The sequence below is a fragment of the Puma concolor genome, chromosome B1 (genome assembly GCF_028749965.1).
Source record: "Puma concolor isolate L17-30 chromosome B1, mPumCon1.1.hap2, whole genome shotgun sequence".
NCBI classification, from domain to species: Eukaryota; Metazoa; Chordata; class Mammalia; order Carnivora; family Felidae; genus Puma; species Puma concolor.
In genome coordinates, this window is record NC_141670.1 from 123,406,080 (window position 1) to 123,423,553 (window position 17,474).

At 42.6% G+C, this 17,474-nt stretch overlaps 1 protein-coding gene across 1 annotated transcript in view; it reads right to left on the bottom strand.

The window, feature by feature from the left end:
• DAPP1 (dual adaptor of phosphotyrosine and 3-phosphoinositides 1) overlaps positions 1-9,739 on the bottom strand; it is a 53,019-nt gene extending 43,280 nt beyond the window's left edge. The window contains exon 1 of the mRNA XM_025921319.2: positions 9,451-9,739. Coding sequence (XP_025777104.1) covers positions 9,451-9,551 — 101 coding nt within the window. The 5' untranslated portion in view covers positions 9,552-9,739. The remainder of the gene's footprint in view (positions 1-9,450) is intronic.
• Positions 9,740-17,474: the final 7,735 nt, after the last annotated feature.

The following is a 17,474-nucleotide window of genomic DNA, read 5'->3' on the forward strand; positions in this document are numbered from 1 at the left end:
AGCCGGGTGGGGATCCATACCAGAGGTTTCTCAGGAGGGCTCATCTCTGAGTGGAGTCAAACTTGACTTTGCACTTATGCTCATTACTCTTGAAGCCTGTACTGCATAAAATGCAGGTAGTTGTCATTGGACAATTGCTGCTGGCAACAAGGTTGTTGCTGGCAACCTGCCATTGCGGGCTGGTCCAGGAGATAGCGAGGGCCACTTTTAGCAAGTCACAGCTACAGGAAAGAGCCCCAGACTTTTGGGGGGATGAAAAAATATAGACAGATACTTGTTTCATTAGTTATATCTTCTGTATTCCATGGTTCAGATGATGCCTGTCACCAATGTCAATTTGTCCCACTGGTAAAAACTTTTGGGTATAAGGGGACAGATGGAGTCTGAGAGTAATAAATGCAAATATGTCATCAGGGTGGTGCGGTAGAGTGCTGAAGTCAGGGACCTTGAATTATGGTCTTGGTCCATACGGTCCATATGGTCCATATGGTCTATGGACCTTGACTCAACTTGAAGCAACTCAAACATTCGGACGCCCACTCTTCGCCAAGTGGTGGGCTGGGCTGGAGCAGGCAAGGGGCCCCCCTGCTCCTGAGGAGCTCACCATCAAAGAGTTTACTGTGCTCGGCTGAGAGAAGGGCAACAAACCTCTTACTGCCTTAGGACTGACATTTGCGAAACGCTTCTATTATCTGGAGAATCAAACCAAGACATAGACTCTACTGGTGGTGAGTCAGAACCATAAAAGCAATAACATGAATCCTAGACAACGTTAGAAATGTATGGTGGTAAAGTAAACAAAGAATGAATTAAAAGACACTTGTGACATTAAGGTTTTCAAAATTCCTCTGATGTTACTTCGAAAAAATGATGCAAAAGCAGAAGTCATTCTTCTTCGGATGTGAATCACTCACTGTGCTTAGTTCCGTGGAATTACTGGCTTTCACCTCTGTTCCTTTCTTGCCATTCCCAGGTGATCACTCTGGTTCCTCATTCACCAACCTGTAAACTCCCTCACTAATTTGTTTTCTTGGCTCTGGACCCATTGCTACCTACCACGCTCAACTTCCAGATTAAGCTAAAAACAAAACATGATGACCATATAATTCCACGTTCCTATAAGCATTCAATAACTCTATACTGTCAAGCGGAATTTGACTGAAGTCCAAACTCTTAATCTATGTAAAGTCTTCTGGAATTCGGACCAACCTAAATATTCAAGCTTTAATAGAGGGAAACAGGCTGGGCTGGGGAAAAACCAAGAACATGCTTTGACACAGACTAAGAAGTAGATAATGGAAAAATATCCTACCAGAAAGCAAGAGAAAAATTATATATGTGGTATGGCCACAATTCCGTGTGTGTGTGTGTGTGTGTTTACAGAAAAATATTTTTAAAAGACTGGCGATAAGTTGAACAATATGTTATTCTGAGTGGTTGTACATGGCTGAATTTGGGTGCTTTCATTTCTCCAATTTTCAACAATTAATACAGATAATTATTTTTTTTAACTGTTTATAATGAATAACTTCAGAAAGTAGAAAAATAGGGGTGCCTGGGTGGCTCAGTAGGTTAAACATCTGACTCTTGTTTTGAGCTCAGGTCAGGATTTCATGATTCGGGAGTTCGAGCCCCGCATGGACTCTGCGCTGACAGTGCAGAGCCTGCTTGGGATATTCTCTCTCTCCCTCTCTCTCTGCCCCTCCCCTGCACATGTGTGTGTGTGTCTCTCTCTAAAAATAAATAAATAAACTTTGTTAAAAAAAATAAAGGAGAAAAATAGCATAAAGTAGTGAAGAAAGTAATACACATATTTTAATAGTACCCATATTTTAGGTAGAATAAATTTCAAACTTTTGCCATATATTCTTTATGTATTTTTGGATGAACATTTTTATTTTTTATTTTTTCTTCCAAATTTTTATTTAGGTTTACACATATTACACATATAGTGTAATATTGGTTTCAGGAGTCGAATTTAGTGATTCATCACTTACATACAACACCCATTGCTTTTGGATGAACATTTTTTTACGAATATAATTTATTGTCAAATTGGCTTACCTACAACACCCAATGCTCATCCCGACAAGTGCCCTCCTCGATGCCCATTTCCCCCCTCCCCCACCCCTCCCTGGATGAACATTTTTAAAGTTAATTACAGATATCATGACACTTTAATCCCAGGTAGTTCGTTCAGCATGTGTCTCTAAAAAGTAATATTTTCTTATCTAACCATACTTTTATTTTTATTATTATTTTTTAAATAAACTTATTTTTAAAATTTTTCTATGTTTATTTACCTTTGAGAGAGAGAGAGAGAGAGAGAGCACGGCGGAGGAGGGTCAGAGAGAGGGAGACACAGAATCTGAAGCAGGCTCCAGGCTCTGAGCTGTCAGCACAGAGCCCGACGCGGGGCTCGAACTCAAGAACCGTGAAATCATGACCTGAGCTGAAGTCGGATGCCTCACTGACAGAGCCACCCAGGCGCCCCTAACCATACTTTTATAAAAACAAATTAGCTTATTGCTCTTATGCTTTTTATTTTTTATTTAGTTTTTGAAAGCTTTAAAAAATTTAATTACTTATTATTATTTTAAAGTTTATTTATTCATTTTGAGAGAGAGAGACAGAGCACATGAACGAGGGAGGGGCAGAGAGAAAGGGAGAGAGAGAGAGAATCCCAAGCAGGCTCCACACTGTCAGCACAGAGCCTGACGCGGGGCTCGAACCCACACACTGTGAGATCATGACCTGAGCTGGAGTTGGTGGCTTAACTGACTGAGCCACCCAGGCACCCTGCTCTTATGCTCTTTAAAGTCATAAATATTTGTAAACAAAAATGTCTGAAAACAGATAATAGGGGCAGGCACTGGCAGGTGGGTGCTTCAGGAGAACATGTGGCCACAGAGACTCTAGAGAGGAAGCAAGGAGCATGATTAAGTCTTGACTACGTGGACTGTGCTGGTTTCAGACAGGTCTGTATCAGGGAGTAGGAGCCAGAAGTGGAACTTACCAAGGGAAGTGGTAGGAGTGAGATATTAATGCAGGTTGTTTTTTTTTTTTAAATGGCTAAGGCTATGGTTATGACACTAGAAACCAGAAGAGGAAAGGCAGGTGGGTGCCTTCTCTGAGAATGAGACAGACAGACGGTGGGGACTCCGAGAGGCAGATCCCAGAACCTACTGAATGAGCACTCATTAACTGCTGGGTCCCAGGGACGAGAGGCTCTGAGTCATGTGGGCTTCTTTTATTTCCTGAACACCCATGTGTTTTGCCACTTTTACCCCTTCACTCATCTGTTCTGACTTCAACTGACAAATGCCTATCAGTTCCAAAGCCATCTTCTTCACAACCAGTGATCTCCTTCCTGCCTGCCAAATGCTGTGTGCTTCATCTAGACACAGTCATGGCCCTCAGCTCCCCCTGCCTGTGTTCCAACTGTCCATGTAGGTGCATTCTCTGTCCTTTGTGCTGTAAACTCCCCGATGTGACAGCCGTGTCTTCTCAAGCTCAGTGTCCCCACATTATGCAAGGCATAATGTCCTCATTCAGTATATGGATCTATGAATGGATGGAGGAGCGAATGAATGAAACAAAGTGACTCCACTCAGTGCGGAGAAGGTTTGTGGACAGATTTCCACACGTAAGTAGAAGGAAGTCACCATCACCCAGGGAGGAACAGAAAACACAACAACTGAAGAGGAAATTCATTTGAGTCAAGGAGAGACTGAACTATATAGTAGTTACATACTCTCATACAGCCATGAGAGAATCACCTTCCATTTTTAGAATCCAAGATTACAGAGTTGCGCACAAAAGAGGCGCAAGGTTTATTGCTCTACTTGGTATCACAGCTCTGTAAACAGATTCCTTTATTTTATTTTATTTAAATTTTTTAATGTTTAGTTTTGAGAGAGAGAGAGAGAGAAACAGAGTGTGAGCAGGGAAGGGGCAGAGAGAGAGGGAGACACAGAATCCGAAGCAGGCTCCAGGCTCCGAGCTGTCAGCACAGAGCCCGACGTGGGGCTCGAACTGTGAACCGAGAGATCATTACTTGACCTGAAGTCTGATGCTTAACTGAGTGAGCCACCCAGGCGCCCTGTAAACAGATTCCTTTAAAACTTTGACTTTAGTACACTTTTCTTAGCCTACTCTATTTGTCTAGCTCTGAAAAATGGAACCTACACAAAATTCAATAAATTTTTGATTAATTAGGGTGTTGGCCTGGCTTATTATGTGAAGAATGTGAAAGAATAATGTCTGTTTTTTTAAATTAAATTAAAATTTTTTTTTAATTTTAGAGAGAGAGAACACATGAGCAGGGGAGGGGGAGAGGGAGACACACACACACACACACACACACACACACACACACACACAGAATCCCAATCAGGCCCCTTGCTGTCAGTACAGAGTCCGACATGGGGCTCAATCCCATGACCCTGGGATCATGACCTGAGCTGAAATCAAGAGCGGACACTCATCTGACTGAACTACCCAGTCGCCCTAGAAAAACGTCTTTTAGTGATCACATCTGCTGGTTATAATAATCACGGAACTTTCTTTTTGTCTCCGAGTTCATCTGGCACTAACAAATAGCACTAATGTAGCAAGAAGAGAAAAGTTCGATAGAAATCAGGAAGTTGCGTCACTGGACAGGCAAACTCCTGGATGTAAAGGTTTATGAGCATGTAAGCTTGTGCATGGTGATAAAAGCTGTCCCTCACGCTCCTCATTTGTAAATGGAGGTGATATTAGTTACTAGTACCCGCTTCCCAGTGACGTGTCAATTTTATAAATCACACACGCAAACGGTTTAACACACTGCCCAGCACACGGTGAGCATCCAATAACTACTAATTGTCGTGATTAGAACACATGGCTGTTTTGATCAGCGGAAAGAGCATCAGCTTTGGGGTAAGCTCGCGGGCATGTCCCGCAGCTGTACCGCTATGAGGTCTGTGACCTGCATAGTTCACCTACCTTGTCTGAACTCACTCTCCCTCTCTATAAAATGAGTATAATCATACCACATCGAAAGTGTTACTGGGAAAGCTAAATGACATAGTGCACATAAGAGGTATATGGTGCTGGCACGTAGCACGTGGTCAGAAAATAACGCGTATCCCAACAGATTCTCTGGGACCTCAGGCAGTCTGAGTTTTCTGCTTGTGAGGCTCCTTGGATAGCAAATTAGAACGCCAAGACCGTCTGAAGACCAGAGCTAGTGTATGCAAAATGTCTGCCTCATAAAGAGGACTTATTTTGCTTATTATCGTCTGTTCCCTGAGTCAGCAAACCACCACCTGAGGGCCAAATCCTGCCAGGGTACATGTTTCTGTATTTCCTGCCAGGGTACGTGTTTTTGTGTAGACTAAGAGACAAGAGTGGTTTTGCATTTTTAAATGGTTGGAGGGAAAAATAGAGAAATATTTTGTGACTCATGAAAATAATATGAAATTCAAATTTCAGTGTCCATAAATAATATTTGTTGAACGCCATACTGTCACGGTCACTTGTCTGCGTGTTATCTACGGCTGTTTTTGCATGACAGTGGCAGATGTGAATAGCTGTGGCAGAAATCATAAAACCTGCAAAGCCTGAATAATTTGTGATCTGGCTCTTCACAAACAAAGTTTGCTGACCCCTGATCTCTTCTAACCTTCTCTTACATGTACGGAGGTAGAGAAATGAGAAACTTCCTTATTTTTTTCAACAGCCAGAACTTAGAATCTAGCTTTTTGACTCTAGCCAATACAGCTACATGCTGTGGTTTTCTCTTAAAATTTGAGATTTGGGAAAGTATATAAAAAGAGAACATTTATCATATTTCTCACTTGAAGGAATACGTCTGACTAGATAATCTGAATATTTAATTTAAAAAGTCCTAATATATTTTTGTTTTATAGTATCCTTTTTGTGTCTGTAGTTACACAGTTGATGAAGGCTTACCCATCCACAAAGTATATACTATTCCTACATTGTCCTCCAGGGACCTTTGTTGTGATCAAAGAACGTCTGGAACTTCAAATTATTAACTAACCAGCAATTTTATACTAGTTGGTGATTTCGGTGATCTCGCTTGTATTCGTTGCTTGTTTCATTCCCCCACTGCTTCATTTAGAAAGCACAAACAGCCTGACTCTGTTCCCAGCCCCTCTTCCTTATTGCTGACCATTCTCCATACCCCCGGCCCCTCCCTTCCTGCCCACCTGCCGCCTCCTCCCCCAATCCCACTACCCCCAAAGCGTAAGTGAATCTGAGCAACAATCACAGATGGTTTTATTTCCCCTTTGTTTTGGACACGTGAACACATTGAGGATTAAAGAAAATAAATGTTTTAGATTGACGCTCTATAAATGAGACACAGAAATGCATCTGAGTTGTTTGACTTAGGTACTTTAGAAAAGAATAAACCTGTGCTCTGAGTGAGCCATGTGTGTCCTAGAAAAAGGCAAGTGATGGATTTGCTGCAGTTCAGGGTTTAATTTTCAGAACTTAGATATTGCAGAGCCTGAATAAAAATAGGGACCAAAGAATAAGGATGTATGAGATCTCTCTAACCACCCAAAATACCAACATAAGAATCTACCTAACTACTCAAATAATACATTTAAAATAATTTTAAAATGAAGTCATTAAAACCGGCCACCTATTATCTATCAATTACATTATATCATTTTGTTTTTATGGAGCTTTTAAATTTTTTTTTTTTTTTTCAACGTTTATTTATTTTTGGGACAGAGAGAGACAGAGCATGAACGGGGGAGGGGCAGAGAGAGAGAGGGAGACACAGAATGGGAAACAGGCTCCAGGCTCTGAGCCATCAGCCCAGAGCCCGACGCGGGGCTCGAACTCACGGACCGCGAGATCGTGACCTGGCTGAAGTCGGACGCTTAACCGACTGCGCCACCCAGGCGCCCCATGTTTTTATGGAGCTTTTAGAAAAACTGAACTAACCAGAAGTTTTAGTACAGATCATACCTAACCAGTGACCTCAAATTTCAAAGAAAAAGTTTCATTTATATTCCGAATTCTGCCAAGGACAACAGGTCATTTTCAAGCTTTCTCAGATATCATCACCTATAAAAGGTGTATCAGCGATGCCCTGGAAGGATAAGTATGGACTTTCTCAAGTCCATTATGAAAGGTTCAGGAATTTTCCAAGCAGGTTGTTAAACCCTTGGCAATTGGAAATTGCCCATGGTAGAAGGATTTACATCAGGGAAATAGGAAGACTCTAGAAATCACCCCTCATCCAGGTGGTATATCAGCAGTATATTTAAATATTTAAAGTATATTTAAATAAACCATGCTCCTGAAAGTTCTTCTTAGGGTGGAAGAAGATGTTCTAAAATTAATTTATGGTGATATTTGTACCACTCTTTTGTAAAACACACCTCAATAAAATTGTTAAGCAAAATGCCTCCAAACCAACAAATAAGAAGTCAACATTTATGAATGGATTTAAGACTCAGGTGCTTACCCAACAAATGAGAAATAAGGCCACACTTTTTTCAGCACTTCTGATGGATTTATATTCTATGCAGTGACTCCCAACCTTGGCCTCTCTCTGGAACCACTTAGGGAGTGTCAAAAAAAACCTGCTCACTCCCAAGATACTAATGGCATTTGTCTGGCCTGTGGCCTGTACAGGAACTTTTAAAAACTCTTTGTGTGACTCTAGTGTACAATTAAGGTTGAAGAACCACAACTGTATAGCAATTTTCCTAGGTAATTGTAGCTTATCTGTTGTTACAGAAATCATCCTCAGATGTTTAGTAATTTCCAGGCCTTCTGAAATACAGAAGTCTGGACATAACTGCATCTGTTTTGGGTGTTTCTGGGTTGTGTTGAGAATGTGTCCATTCTTTGAACAAGGAGGGAAGGCACAATTCTGTTTTCCTTGTGGGTTTTACCCGCAGTCACTTCCTGCTATGGGCATATGGTGAAGAGAAGAGACGTTGGCTAGCTCATCGCTGTCATCCAGGGAGGTGACAATGTCATTCAAGCACAGAATGTGGGCTCGGATCGTTTAATTGAATTGAGTATCTCCTTTGTCTCTCTTCTCTTCTGGAACTTCCTACCCATCGTGGGCTGGGAATATTGATAATGAAGCATGTAAAGAAGTACACTTTAATAATTTAATAAGGCCAGGAGTGAGATCCCAAGGGTCTGGCTTTAGTGCCTGGACTTTGTGACACCCATTTGGATGCTCAGGGGCATTTTACCCTTTCTCTTTGGAGATTCAACCTAGAAGAACAGTGACATCCTGAAACGCTGAATTCCCAATAGAGGGGTTTACTTTCTAGAAAATTCTAGCTGTTCTATCTGATTTATCTTGTGAAGGGAGAGTTCAATGAGGAGACCTCCATTTGAAAATCTAAAGACAAGACTTCTTGAGAACTTTTACAGTAACACCACACAAACAGATACGATCTCTGCAGCCTTAATGCAGAGAGATTTCATCCCTGTCTCAGTCTTTCTCTGGTTAAGAATGTAGGCTTCTGCAGGTTGAAATCCCAACTTTGCCAAGTGTTGACGTGTATGTAGGCAATGTTTTCAAGCCCTCTGGTACCATTTTTCTTCCTTTGTGTGATGGAGATGGTAACAGTTTCTAGGTCAGTGGGTTGCTGTGGAGATAATGCTGTTTATTAAGACAGGTGCTGGGCTCGCCTCTCGTGAAGCCCAGGTGTCAAAATCAGCCTCTTGAGGACATTTCTGATGCTTTAGGGTAAAGGCCCAGTTTTTCTAGGAAACCCCCTACACCTCTTGCATAATACTTGCTCCTTTTATTAACTATCCCCATGAGTTGTCTCATCTGGTCCCTTCTGACAGGACTGTGATGTCTCCATCTCCCTAAACTTACAACCTGTTAGAGGCAGAAATGCTATCCTCTTCCTGACTTGTTTGTATTTAAAAGCCTCAGCGTTGTGCCTGCAGACATGAATACATACAAGAACTCACAGACGCAGTGTCAGGAGAGAGAAATACAGATGGGACATTGCAGACACTTCCTCATTCTTTGTCTTTTGAAAAAGTCCCTCTCCCATGCAGTAGGCTGGGCTTTCTGTTTACTTTCCTAGCAATACAGCTTCGAGCTCAAAACTCTGGAACAGCACTTTCATTCATAAAGCAGACCCATATCAAGGAAATCAAGCAACACCAACGTCTGCATCTCAATCCTGTCCCGAGTCTCAAAGAATGTCCGACATTTGATTTTTGTCTCATTCTCTCCACCTACCTGTTTTCAGATCTGGGAAAAGACTGTATGCTTTTGGCCCCAAGCAGAAAGATTCCTAACAGATACAAATGAGTGAAGTGGAAGGGACAGAAGATGTAGATGGCAGCGTGCTAAAGATAATCAATCGAAGCGAGCATTTGGGTGGGAGTTGGAAGCCCACGCTCACCCAAGAAGTACTTTGAGAGGAAGACCTGCTTTCTTACCCCAAGTCCTGGAGCAGCTCTGCTTCTCCATCTGATCTGCTCCACAGATCTGAAGGATCCTGGGCACTCATCTTCCCTTCTAGAGATTCTGCTCTGCCCATTCGCGCTCCTCACGTCTCCTGAGCCCCTGCCAGGTGCTATGGGAAGGCAGAGAGAGATGAGTTCCAACTGCTTCTCACTGTCTCCTCCTCTGAGGGAGAAGCCTGCTGTGGTTGAGCCTCCAACCAGCAAGGAAGTGAAACTTGGTTACTCCTCCCACTGACACTCACCACCCTGGCCCTGAGGCACGGGCAGGAGTGTTCTGTCAGCCAGGAAGTATGCAAACTTAGGTAGCTACCTCTGAGGACACCCACACATGCAGTTTCTGTCAAAGGGAATAAAGATAAAGTCATGCCAGCTGGGATTGGCCTATCAATTCTAACTTTTTTCGTGAGGTCAAGCATAGTTTCTTCTTGGTGCTATTAACCTTGTAGAAGAGGGTGCAAGCACCCCCACCTTCTGTCACACACACACACACACACACACACACACACACACACACACACAAGGGACTCCAGGGAAGCTTCTATCTCAGGAACCCCTCACAGTGGATAAAGAAATCAGAGTCAAACCACTAGATTTGATCCTGAAGTCTGGTTTTTAGCATCTTCTCAGTATTTCTGCCTCAATCACCCAAGCTTTCCAATGCACCCATGACTGTTTTCTCTGAGAAGGAAGAGTTGGGTGAGAAGATAGGAAAAGTTGTAGAGGCCAGCCTGGTGCCCAACTAACAGGCATGGTGGAACTCCCGCGTCCTTCACTGGGCTTCCTTTCAGCTGGTATTGCTTTGTGTCCCAGTTCATGAGAGAATCCTGTGTGCCTGAAAGTGCCAAAGGGAAACTACTATAACTCTGAATCCTTGGGAATCGGACAAAGTGCAGTAATAAATGGACCAAGAACATGTATTGTTTCCTGCCTTCTCTCTCTATGTACCTGCAGGAGAGAATGTTCTTCTGGATTCTCTCCCTTCTCTCTCTCTCTCTCTTTCTCTCTCTCTCTCTCTCTCTCTCTCTCTCTCTCTCTCTCACACACACACACACACACACACACACCTGACTCACTCAGGAGTCACCGGGGTGCTTTATTACTTGTTTCTCCCAATGTGGTCTGAAGACCAGCAACACTCACGTCACCAGGGGCTTGTTACCATGCAGAATTTCCGTTCCATCCTTCTGAACCAGCATGTGCATTTAAATAAGATTCCCAAGGTGACTCCCGTGCCCCTGGAAGTTTGAGGAGACTGCCGTATAGGATACCAAGACAGCAGAGCTGTTCCTAAAGGGGAGGATCTGCCCGTGGCATCATTTCATCTCTCCTTAAAGTTCTTCCCTATTACCTCCGTCTGTCAGTGATTTGCAAGGCCCGGGCTTACTCTGAGTGCGTGGGAGAAATTCCTGCCTGTCTAAAGACAGCCTGGGGGAGACTAAGCTCTGCTAACGCACAGCATACTGATTGCACGTGAACATTTAAAATTCTTTTTGCTACAGCTTGCCCAGAGGGGAGCACTGGGTCCACTTGCAGCAGATGCCAGTCCTGGCCTGGGAGGTGACGCACGTACACACGGCAGAGATAAGGGGCAGCTGGGCTGGGCTGAGATTTCCTGTTCTCTTTCTACAGCTTTTTGTTCAGTGTTTCAGTAGCTATTTTGTTCCCATTTCAGCAAATTTTGTTTTGCTTTGTTTTTTACTTAACCTCTCCCCCCCCCTTTTTTTTTCAGGAAAGTAGCAAAAATTTACTAAGATCACCCTCTTCCCTTTCAATCTTCCTGCCCTTCTCCTTTTCTCATTCTGCTATCCCATCTGTGACCCTCTCCTTTTTTTTTTTTTAATGTTTATTTATATTTGAGACAGAGAAAGAGCGTGAATGGGGGAGGGTCAGAGAGAGGAGACACAGAATCTGAAGCAGGCTCCAGGCTCCGAGCTGCCAGCACAGAGCTGGACGCGGGGCTCCAACTCACGGACCGCGAGACCATGACCTGAGCCGAAGTCGAGCCAACCAGGCGCCCCTGTGACCCTCTCGTTTTTTAAAAAATATTTCTTTAATATTTAGTTATTTATTTTGAGAGAGAAAGTGAGCGCGAGCACGAGTGGGGGAGGGGCAGAGTAAAAGGAGAGAGATAATCTCAGTCTCCATGCTCAGCGAGGAGCCCAATGTGGGGTTCAGTCTCACGCACCATGAGATCATGCCCTGAGCAAAAATCAAGAGTCCACACTCAACCGACAGAGCCACCCAGGCGCTCCTGTGACCCTCTCCTTTGAAGTCGTTGTTTCTGTCACTTATTCCATTTTCCCCAGGCTCCCACCCTTCCCCACTGGCCCCCTGCTCCACTCTCCACACATTCAGGATTACAGTGGCACCAGTTGCTAGAGCATTACCAGATGGTTTCAGCAAAATTCTGGGTATTCATAACAAATATTTCATAATATATTTTAAGTTCGATTTTTTAGGTATTATGTATTCATTTTTAAATTAAAGAAACTGCAGTTCTTGCCTCATATCACATAATTTACTTTTTACTTATTTCTTATTTATTTATTTATTTTCTTAAATTTACATCCAAGTTAGTTAGCATATAGTGCAACAATGACTTCGGGGGAGTAGATTCCTTAGTGCCCCTTACCCACTTAGCCCACCCCCCTCCCACAACCCCTCCCGTAACCCTCTGTCTGTTCTCCATATTTATGAGTCTGTTCTGTTTTGTCCCCCTCCCTGTTTTTATATTATTTTTGCTTCCCTTCCCTTATGTTCATCTGTTTTGTATCTTAAATTTCTCACATGAGTGAAGTCATATGATATTTGTCTTTCTCTGACTGACTCATTTTGCTTAGCATAATACCCTTGAGGTCCATCCACATAGTTGCAAATGACTTTTTACTTATTTCAATGGTGCTGGTTCAAGGCACTGAATTCTTTTCATACAGGTTTTGAACACAGAAATGGATACAAACTATCAAGTTGTTTTAACAATTCTAGAACATCTTATGCTTTGTTGGAAAAAATTTTATTTATCAAGACGTTTTGAGCCTTTGGGGCACCTTGGTGCCTCAGTCAGTTGAGCGTCTGTCTGACTTTGGCTCAGGTCATGATCTCACAGTATGTGAGTTCGAGCCCCGCATCTGGCTCAGTGCTGTCAGTGCAGATCCTGCTTCAAAATCTCTGTCCCCCTTTCTCTCCCCCTTCCCGCTCACACTCTCTTTCTCTCAAAAATAAGTAAACACTTAAAAAAAAAAAAGAAATCTTGGGCCTCTATTGGAATGACTATCATATCCAAATCATTGAGAGCTATTGTGTCCAGAGTTGAATTTCCTTATTAGGAGAATGGGCTTCTAACATTTGAGACTCCTCTAAAAAATCCTTTTTGATCTTTTCCTAATGTATTTCTGAAGCTTAACTATCACAATGTCTGCTTTTCACCTGGTTACCTGGAAATGGCAATTCTATTTATTCTCTTCACAGAAAGAACTATCTTTCAGCTTCCTTGGTTAACTGTTTGTTAAATAAGCATGATCTCCTCCTCTCCATTGTTTATGTTGGTGGGAAATAAAGGATACATTCTGGAAAGGGAAACCATGGCTTGGGAGTATCACGTACTGAGGTTACCATAACTTGGGGTAGAGGAAGCCTAACTTTGTTTTCCACTGTCTGCTCTCCCAACCCATGAAAAAGAAAAAGAATCATGATTTCATAGTAAATTAGGGCACAGAAACAGCAGAGAAAGAAAGAACTGACCATGTTTTTTAGCTGCAGGCCAGCTCTCCAAAGGAAAGCTCCAAAGGAAAGGCTTCCATCTCTCCTCTTAATTCTCTGGTGGGCTCCGAGCTGCCATATTGCTTTTAAAAATATGCCAATTTAGGGGCGCCTGGGTGGCTCAGTTGGTTAAGCATCCAACTCTTGCTTTTGGCTCAGGTCATGAACTAAGGGTCGTGGGTTTGAGCCCCACATTGGGCTCTGTGCTGATAGTGTACAGCCTGCTTGGATTCTCCCTCTCTCTCTCTCTCTCTCTCTCTCCATTCCTCCCCCAATCATGCACTCTCTTTCTCTCTCAAAATACATAAATACACTTAAAAAATGCCAGTTTGGTTTGGCTCGAAGCCACCACCTCTGTGTTTTCTGCCACAATTATATGATCACTTAATCCAGTATCAAAGGCTAAGGTAACTGGGTTGTCTTGAATTAATTGAGACTTTATTTCATTTTTGTCTCATCTCCATAAGCAGTCCTAGCTTCTTTGTTGAATAAGGAGGCTGTCTGGATATGGGTATAACTCACCAACTTCAGGGTGTAAAATTTACTTCAACCTTCCCAAACTTTCCCTGTTCCTCTTTCTTATTTACCCTCTTCTCTATCATTTTCTCACTTTTCATTTTCAGTAGTTAATCTTGAACTCCATTCCCAACCCTCTTTATCTAATGTGAAATATTTGTTCCTTTCACCAAGCCAGTGATGTGGTTTAATTCCTTCATATCATCTTCCAGTGTTTGAAAGTTCTATAGAAGTAGTATAGCAGTGCAGTTGACAAAACCCATCTCAGGGAAGGTGGAGAATCAAGACTCCTCTGCAGTGGTGGGAAATCCTTGTCTTGCACTGAGGCTCCTTAAGAATCACACTGCCATATGTCACTCAGGATAAGCTCCATTCTTTCACAACTTCTTAAGGGCCGTGTGTGCCCCTCACCCACTGTAATCCACAGTACAGCAAAAGTCACAGGCTCCATCAGGGCCATAGGAAGAGCATGCCAAGGATCAAGTTGATGGGTGCTGTGGACTTTATCTCCATTCCTACCCATATTTTCAGCTGCTGCGTTATTGGAGCAGGGACAGGGTATCCCCCAGATTATACACCATACACATTTGGCACTTTACTCACTCTCTTCAACCTAGCTTTCCGATCCTTCTTGCTCCTCCTTGAACCTGCTCATTTTTGCCTCAGGGCCTTATACCAGTTTTTCCCTTTTCCTGATTTTCTCTCCCTCTAGATCTCATGTGGTTTCCTCTTGCACTTCACTCAGGTGTTTTGTTCAAAGGTCACCTTCTCAGAAGGAGCTTCCTTAGCCACCATATTCAAATGCTTCTCCTTCTGCCCCTGGCCTGTCCTTCCAATTTCCATACTCTGCCGTATTGTTTGTCAAAACACTTAATGTTGGTTGTTAGCATACTGAAGTACTTCCATCCGAGTTTATAAATAGCCACTGCCCTGAACCCCTGATTGTCCTCCAGTCCTCTTGGCCACCCCTGTTCCCAGATGCCTGAGACCTTCCCACCACCCAACAAATGAAGGGCACCTCTGGGACTCTGTTCTAGCACAATTTAGCAATACAGTTTAGCAATTTTTAGTAAATTTAAAGAATTGCGTGGCTGTCATCACAATTCAATTTTGGCATGTTTTCAACACCCCAAAAGATTCCTTGTATTCATTTGCAATCTATATATTTTGGATACCACTTCTGTTTAGCTCTACCTGATTGATTACATAGAATTTTTGCTTACTTCTGTGACAAATCAATTATATGATCTATAAAGTTATATGTTATATATATTTCTATCTCTTACCCAACATTTTTTTCTCTTTTTCAAATTTTTATTTAAATTCTAGTTAGTTAACTTACAGGGAAATATTGGTTTCAGAAGTAGAATTCAGTGATTCATCACTTACATACAACACCCAGTGCTCATCACAAGTGACTTCCATAATATCTGTCATCCATCTAGCCCATCCCCACCCACCTCCCTCCATCAACCTTCAGTTTGTTCTCTATTCATTAAGAGTCTCCGATGGTTGGTTTCCCTCTCTTTTTTCTCTCCCCGCCTTTATATTTGTCTGTTTTGTTTCTTAAATTCCACATAGGAGTAAAATCATACGGTATTTTTCTTTCTCTGACCGACTTACTTCATTTAGTGTAATACACTCTAGCTCCATCCATGTTGTTGCAAATGGCAAGATTTCATTCTTTTTGATGGCTGAGTAATACTCCATTGTGTGTGTGTGTGTGTGTGTGTGTGTGTGTGTGTGTGTGTGTGTGTGTATACCACATCTTCTTTATCCATTCATCCGTCAATGGATATTTGGGCTCTTCCCATAGTTTGGCTATTGTTGACAATGTTTTATAAACATAGGAGTGCACATACCTCTTCGAATCTTTATTTTTGTATCCTTTGGGTAAGTGTCTAGTAGTGCAATTGCTGGGTCGTAGGGTAGTTCTATTTTTAACTTTTTGAGGACCCTCTATACTGTTTTCAGAGTAGCTGCACCAGTTTGCATTCCCACTGACAGTGCAAGAGGGTTCCCCTTTCTCCACTTCCTTATCAACATCTGTTGTTTCTTGTGTTGTTAATTTTAGCCATTCTGAGAGGTATGAGGTCGTATCTCATTGTGGTTTTGATTGCATTTCCCTGATGATGAACGAGCATCTTTTCATGTGTCTGTTAGGCATCTGAATGTTTTCTTTGGAAAATGTCTATTCGTGTCTTCTGCCCATTCCTTAATTGGATTGTTTTTGGGTGCTTAGTTTGATAAGTTTTTTATAGATTTTGGCTACTAACCCTTTACCAGATATGTCATTTGCAAATGTCTTCTCCCATTTCATGGGCTGCCTTTTAGTTCTGTTGATTGTTTCCTTCATGGTGCAGACACTTTTAATCTTGATGAGGTCCCAATAGTTCATGTTTGTTTTTGTTTCCCTTGTTTCTCGTGATGGGTCTAGTAAGAAGCTATGCCTGAGGTCACTGAGGTTCCTGCCTGTGTTCTCCTCTAGGATTTTGATGGTTTCCTGTTTCACATTTAGGTCTTTCATCCACTTTGAATTTATTTTTGTGCATGGTGCAAGAAAGTATCTCTTACCCAACACGATCTCCTGCAATGTGATCCTGTCACTCTCCCTGGTCTACCTCAAGCACAATTTTTTCTTACTCCAAGAACATCATAAAAACGATGATGTCATAAATCCATTAAAGGCAGCTATATAAAGTCCCCTACTGAGGAGAGCAGTAGTGGGATCAAAAGCCAGCCCTTTCCTGCTTCTGTGCACTTTACTGAACTGCCTCCACAGAGCCAGGGGAGCATGGGGGAGCCATGTACACTGCATAGGGCAGCCTCATGGAGGACATGGCTAAATGGTCTTTGCGGGACCTTTGGTACAAAAGATAGAGCAAGAGAACAGGAGGGGACTTGGTCTTCAGCACACATGAGGTGGTTTCTGGGAACTCCCAGAAATAACAGGAAGCTGTGAGTGATAAAGGGCTGAGGTCCTGCTTCTTCTAAGAGGAGCCTAAGCAAAGTGAGTGGAAGTCAAGGAACATTCACCTGGGATACTGAGGCACCCTTCCTCTGTGTCTACCATGTATTCTGTGCCCAAGCCCATCTCTGGCATTTAATCAGTTCTGCATATGTACAGGAAGCCAGGCTCACGGTTTCTTTGGTGACATTTGCCAAGAGGCAATGTTGAAACAACTGAAGCTTTGCCCTGGAATAAGAAATACAATCACCTCAGTGGTTATAGAAGATCAGCTTTCTTCCTGTTGGCAGCAGGTTATATTAGTCTTTTTCAGAGGATGAAATAACTAATATATTATAACTGGATCAAGATTTAGAAATACTCGAGAGGCTCCTGAAATTCTAGAAAGAGAAAGATACGACCAACAAGAGGAAGCTTAATCAGGTTGCATTAAAATAATAATACCAATAATGCTAATAATGGGTCGCCGGGCTTCATTGTTCCCAGAGTGGTGGCGTCTTTGTTTTCCTCTCTGCACTGCGTCCATGGCCTTCTGAAGGCGCTGCGCAGCGACTCCTACGTGGAGCTGAGCCAGTACCGGGACCCACCCTTTCGGGGTGACATTGAAGAACAGGAAAACTTCCGAGGTGACAATGAAGAACAGGAAAAATGACCGAAGAAGAGCTGTAGGTTGTATGTTGGCAGTCTTTCCTATTACTCAACTGAAGAACAAATCTGTGAACTTTTCCGCAAAAGTGACATGAAGAAAACCACT